At 41.4% G+C, this 6,000-nt stretch overlaps 1 protein-coding gene across 26 annotated transcripts in view; it reads left to right on the top strand.

The window, feature by feature from the left end:
- Positions 1-425: 425 nt before the first annotated feature.
- The window catches only part of LOC5498073 (fibrillin-1), a 47,666-nt gene continuing 42,091 nt past the window's right edge, over positions 426-6,000 (top strand). For 23 of the 26 annotated variants that reach the window (XM_048725996.1, XM_048725984.1, XM_048725973.1 and 20 more), the window contains exons 1-7: positions 426-578; positions 2,706-2,846; positions 3,317-3,475; positions 3,993-4,115; positions 4,398-4,520; positions 5,344-5,466; positions 5,724-5,882. In XM_048725996.1, coding sequence (XP_048581953.1) covers positions 2,720-2,846; positions 3,317-3,475; positions 3,993-4,115; positions 4,398-4,520; positions 5,344-5,466; positions 5,724-5,882 — 814 coding nt within the window. In that variant the 5' untranslated portion in view covers positions 426-578; positions 2,706-2,719. The remainder of the gene's footprint in view (positions 579-2,705; positions 2,847-3,316; positions 3,476-3,992; positions 4,116-4,397; positions 4,521-5,343; positions 5,467-5,723; positions 5,883-6,000) is intronic. The other 3 variants (XM_048725978.1, XM_048725992.1, XM_048725983.1) reach the window with 3 other exon arrangements.

Below are 6,000 nucleotides of genomic sequence, written 5' to 3'. Positions count from 1 at the left end.
GAAAATTGTTACCCAGTCTTATTCAGTTTTGATTTTAATCGTTTTGCTTTAATAGCAAGCAAGTCCATTATCCGAATCCGTGTATGACGTAGGTATGTACCTTAACCTATGCACGACCAACTTTAGCTGGATAATCAGTTTTAGAACATTGTAGACAAGATGGAAAAGAGAAATGAGTTTTTGTCGTGCGCCTCTTATAGTACTGTTTTAGTTTTGTTTTACACGCAAAACAACTAAATCCGAAATGCAAACTACGCAACTAAGACGCACAGATCAATAAATGTGGTCTACCCGGCCCTCTTTTTATTTTTTAGTCTTAGATTACAGTTATCATCTTAGTTACCCGGTCTTGATAAGTAACACAATCTCTTCGTGAAGCTTCTACAGTTCCGCCAATGCGCAAGAAACAAAGGAAACGTTTGACGACAGTCATTCAGTCAAGCGTACGCCTGCCGTCTTAACTCCTAATGTGGCTATTGGTATGTGACACTTCATGTCATAGACGAAGACGGAAGAAGTGATTTCACTATTAGAGACATCTGCTCAGAGGCTTTGAAGTCGCTGGCACGCTCGCACAGGTAAAGTGGCAAACTTACATAGTCAAAGAGTTCTTTCGAACGTTTAGATCTGTTATATTGTAATGAGGAACACGCCTCTCAATCGTTTTTAAGAAAGCCAGACTATGAGGTTATGAATTATCAATACCGTTATGTAGTTTAGAACCCTGTAACCTGCTGCTTTTATATAATAAAACCTCCCACCCACTTGGTGATAAAACCCACTATCGCCAACTGCCAATATCCAGAGTTTACATGTTATATCTAATACGCTAAGGAAAAAGTGTGTGCCATCTCTCACGGACAAAAAGAGCAACTAGAAAACTCAAAAACCAAGGAATCACAATCCCTAGCTAATAGGGTTATCGGGAAAGGTTTCCACTTTCAAATGATCAGGCAAAGAGAAGCTGCAATTCAACAATTTTTTTAGCGAGAGAAAGCACTCGCAAACGCGCCAGTTTGAGCTCTCCACAGAGATCCAAATTAGATCCAAAGTAATTCTTAAGGAAATATTTCAAATTGACAGATGCAAAAAGATGCCGATGGAATAGAAATTGAGTACTGTGCCATTAATAATGTGTTTAGTGTTGAAACGTATTTAAGCAGAGCTTGTGCCATAACTGGCGCGGCTGCGCTCGGTTGAACACAAGGCAGATGAAATGTTGTCAGCGCCTCAAAGCATTGTGTCCAAACAATGCTTGAATTCGTAGAGCAACATCTTAGCCACTCGCGCACCAGCAGTGCTGCGCTGTTATCACGGGGCTTAACACAAATCCACGTTTGCTAATTTTTTCATGTTGTTCTGCTAGAATGTTTGGTGAAGCACTGAAATCCTTGAAACATTTTTTTAATATAAATTGTCATTAATTAGACAAAGGGTCATAGTCATTGCGCCTGTCTGAGGGTTTTCCATAGACCCCCGACCATAAAACTTGCCCCCCTCCTCTTAACAAAGCCGAACCCCAATTCTCTTTTTCTTAGACCTCTTTATCTTACATAAACTAAAGTCCTTTATAGTTTCAAAATTCGCCCAAACCCAACATCAACCATTACCTAAGCCTAACCTCCCACTAAGACTTTACCCTAACCCCTAAATAAACCTAACCCTAGCCCCAAACTAAACTTTACCCTGACCCCACCTAGTCATAACCATTACACCCCAACAATACTTTACCCCAATCCACACTGCGCCTTTAAGTCTTTCATTACTATTACGGCCTGAGACGCCTGTAAAATATAGGCCCAACTCCAAAACGCCAGAAATGCAAACTAAACATCACCAGACCCGGATACTCATAGATTCCTCCAAGGCATAGGTGACCTTTAAAAGCGCATCTAAGTAATGTAATAGAATTGACTCTTTTGTCAAAATATCAACTTTGATTTTTGACCAATTCGTAAACATGCTTAAACTCTTCTTACCAAAAAAGGCACAAAATTCCGAACTACAAATAGAGACAAGCAAACACAGATCAAGTCACAAATAGATACCTTTATTGCTCTCCTTCAGGTCCCATTATACAGCAATTAGTCAAAATAATCAATGTTAGAACCTCATTCAAAAATTTTTTTCAGGCTTATTCTGAAAACAATCAGACATGGAATTATCCCACTGAATCAACCTCAGCGTGCAAACATCCATAAGCACAGCATTAATTATGCCCAAAAAGACTTCATGATGTCCTAAGGCACTCTCCAGATGTGAAAAAGCTGTAATTTTTAAGCAAATTACAAGCAAAACTGTTGTAAGCAACAGGCTGTAGCAGTGCTGTCGCTAGAAAGAAAAGGCACCGCAGTGCATTGTTGGAAACTTCAAGGCATACCGTCTTGGGTCAGCGGTAGCTTAACTGGTAGTGTTGGACTTGAAATATGGGGGGGGGGGGGGTGGACTTGAAATAGGGGGGAGTTTCTGTTTTCAGTCTGTTTTTCTTACAACTTTGCTCAAAAGTACCCAGGAGTGAAAGGGTTAAACGTTAGCCCCCAATTTAACCTTAATCGACTCCTAGCCTTAGCCCAAACCCCACCTAACCTTAACCCTAATTCCAACCTCAACTTAAGCCAAATCTCCAAGCAACCCCAATATGCCCCTCCATCCATTCAAGCTTACCCCTTAAGTAAACAAAGCTTACCTTTGTTTTTCCCTTACAGAGCTGTTAGAGACGATGTTATACACAAAACTACTCTTCCTAGCCGCTATAGCAACGGTTGAGCGCATCTCTGCCTCGTCCATCAGCGAGCCTTACAGTTGCAAGAGAGGTTATGCTTACAATGACTCAAATGTGTGCGTAGGTAAGGCCACAAAATTCCTGTATATTATGGTTGTGTGTGCTTATGACAGAACAATGCCTATGCTTTTCTTACTCTTTGGTCACGTTACGTACTGGCAGAGGCAATGATGATATGTCGTCCTTTGATAGGTAGAACACACAGATGATTAAGGCGGTTACGCTTTTCCGTGGGTCACGTTAAGTACTGGCACAACCCCTTTAAAAGACACGTCTTCGAGACAAAGATATGTGGTTTCTATAAAATACATTGAGGAGTGAACCAGATTTCAAAGCTTTTCAAAGTCGTTATAAAACTCCTTTTGAAATGTTTGTTTCTTTAAAGGATCGAAATATAGCGTTTTAAGATACATATGAATATTTATTTTAACCCTCTGGAAATCGGAATTGAAAGACACTCCGACCCCAACAACACGGAGGTAATTGGACCGGCAGTATGTATCTTTTCTGGAATCACACAATCCTTTTTTTTAGATGTGAACGAGTGCACAGAGACCCCGTACGTCTGCTCAGGCAATAACAGTATTTGTGAGAATACCGACGGCAGTTTTAATTGCTCCTGCAAATCCGGATATACGCCGAAATTCTCAGAGGCTGTTGGTGATGCACCCGCAAACCTGACCAGCTGCGATGGTAAGACTGCTGTTCATAGAAAATTGTTAGGAATGTAATAAGGTAAACTGCTACACCAGGGATCGTCTGCTGCTGGGCATGGGTTATCAAGACACAGTGTTAACAGTCTCTCAACCAGAAAGGGTTAATAGTATGTCATACGGGACTGAGGATGATAGGGGCAATGGGGGTGGATACGGCAGCATGATAAAGTAGCGGGTAGGGACTCACACAGGCAATAGGAGGGGGGGGGGGGGGGGGGATGGGAAGGATTCAAATAAAAATCCTCAATGGAATTGTTGTGACATTGGTGTAAGTTTATTGGGGAGCTAAAATTTACAGTGGGGATGGGGCGAGCAGGGTCACTTGAGTTGTAGCACGTTCCTGTTCTAACATGGGGGACAAGTGGGGCTATAATTTGCGGGTGGGGTTGAGGGGGGCAATTATGATTCATTCCAATTTCTTTGGGGACGTGGTACAGCTCCCCAATGCCCCTCCCACTGCCACACCCTGTTGATCTCCTTATCTTCCGACTCAGATATCGACGAGTGCAAGTTAAACATCTCTACCTGTCCCGCGAACAGATATTGCGTCAACAACGATGGTAGCTACACGTGCATATGCAAGCCAGGCTATACACACGTTAATAATACGTGCGAAGGTAAGAGTAAAGAAGGTGTGTTTGTGTTATCTTTGTCAGCATCTTTGTCATGCAAGCTTATCTGTCACGCCCACCAGTTAGGCAGTCAGTCATTCGGGGATAAATAGTTCGCATTTTTTTTCGTATCACATATAGACGATATAAAATTTTGCCTATTCGTGATTCCCTCGAAAATCGTGAACAATCTATACTGGTCTTTGAGAAAATAGTTTGCAGCTAAATCGCTTGTTTTAACAAAGTCATCCTGCCACATCCTGATAATCTCGTTATGTCTCGACTCAGATATCGACGAGTGCGCACATGGTGTCGCAAACTGTCCTGCAAGCGCAGATTGCGTCAACAACGATGGTAGCTACACGTGCAGATGCAAGCCAGGCTATACACTCGTTAATAATACGTGCATAGGTAAGGTCGATGTGACTTGTGACTTTAATGCAATTTGCAACATGGCGTTTGGTTTGTAGGGTGGTATGTCGTATGAATGTTGTCACTCCTCTTAAACCCAGAAATTCTTGCCGCACGTTTTTTTAGTTTTTTTTTATTAACGTTTTCTTCACAACCCTTACTACCTTCTTGAACTCAACGATAAAAGAAAGGTTTTAGAACCGGCTTGAAACCGTTTACATGATTAAACAATTTATAAAACAGTGTTGACAACAAAAACATTTTTTTGACTTTTGAATGACAAGGCCGGTCCCACCGATACGACCAGTAAATACGGATGAGCTCTCTGATTCGCCGTACTATATTCTCACCAGGGACGGCTTTTTCGCGCGCAAATCTCTGAATATATAATCAAGGAGCCCAAAGTTTGTCGGGAATACTAAATGGAGTAAAATAAGCACTGGATGTTGAGCTAATTATTAAAACTTATTTGCTTTGGAAAGAGATTAATTAAAATAATTTATATAAGAAACCCTCTTCTTTGGATAGAATTTGAACCCTTTTGTTATAATTATGTTTATTGCTTATTTGTTATTTGGGTCGTCCCTACCGTTCTGAAAAAAAGGTTTTCGGAGCTCCAGCTTTAGGAAATGGCAAAATCTATATATTGTCTTTTATTAAGCATGCGTATAATAGCTTCCTTTGCAAATATTGTCTCCATAAAAGTACTAGCTTTGCGCTCTGACATGATGCATTAAAATCTTGGTTAAAATCAGAGTGCCCCCTTCCCCCAAGTGCCCTTCTCCCTACCACGCCCTGATGATCTCCTTATGTCTCGACTCAGATATCGACGAGTGCGCACTTGGTGTCGCAACATGTCCTGCAAGCGCTGATTGCGTCAACAACGATGGTAGCTACACATGCAGATGCAAGCGAGGCTATACACTCGTTAATAAAACGTGCACAGGTAAGATTGCTAGGTGCAAGGGTGAAGAGTGAAGTAAGTGTGTTTGTGCTACTTGTCACGCATCTTTGTCATCCAAGCAAATCCTTTACCCCTGCCAGCAAGCTGGTTAGTCATTTCGAACTTTTTGCAAATTACAAACAATGAACGATATTAAATTTTGCAAATATAATTGATTCGTTTAATTCTCGCATAAATCGTGAACAGTCTATACAAATCTTCGAGACAAGTGTTGGAATCACACAATCCTTTTTTTTTAGATGTGAACGAGTGCACAGAGACCCCTTACATCTGCTCAGGCGAAAACAGTATTTGTGAGAATACCGACGGCAGTTTTAAGTGCTCCTGTAAACCCGGATATACGCCGAAATTCTCAAAAGCCGTTGGTGATGCACCCGCAAACCTGACCAGCTGCGATGGTAAGACTGCTGTTCATAGAAAACTTGTTAGGAATGTAATAAGGTAAACTGCTACACCAGGGATCGTCTGCTTATGGGCATGGGTTATCAAGACACAGTGTTTACAGTCTCTCAACCA

The sequence above is a fragment of the Nematostella vectensis genome, chromosome 4 (genome assembly GCF_932526225.1).
Source record: "Nematostella vectensis chromosome 4, jaNemVect1.1, whole genome shotgun sequence".
In the NCBI taxonomy this organism is placed as follows: Eukaryota; Metazoa; Cnidaria; class Anthozoa; order Actiniaria; family Edwardsiidae; genus Nematostella; species Nematostella vectensis.
This window is presented reverse-complemented; position numbering and strand designations above follow the sequence as displayed.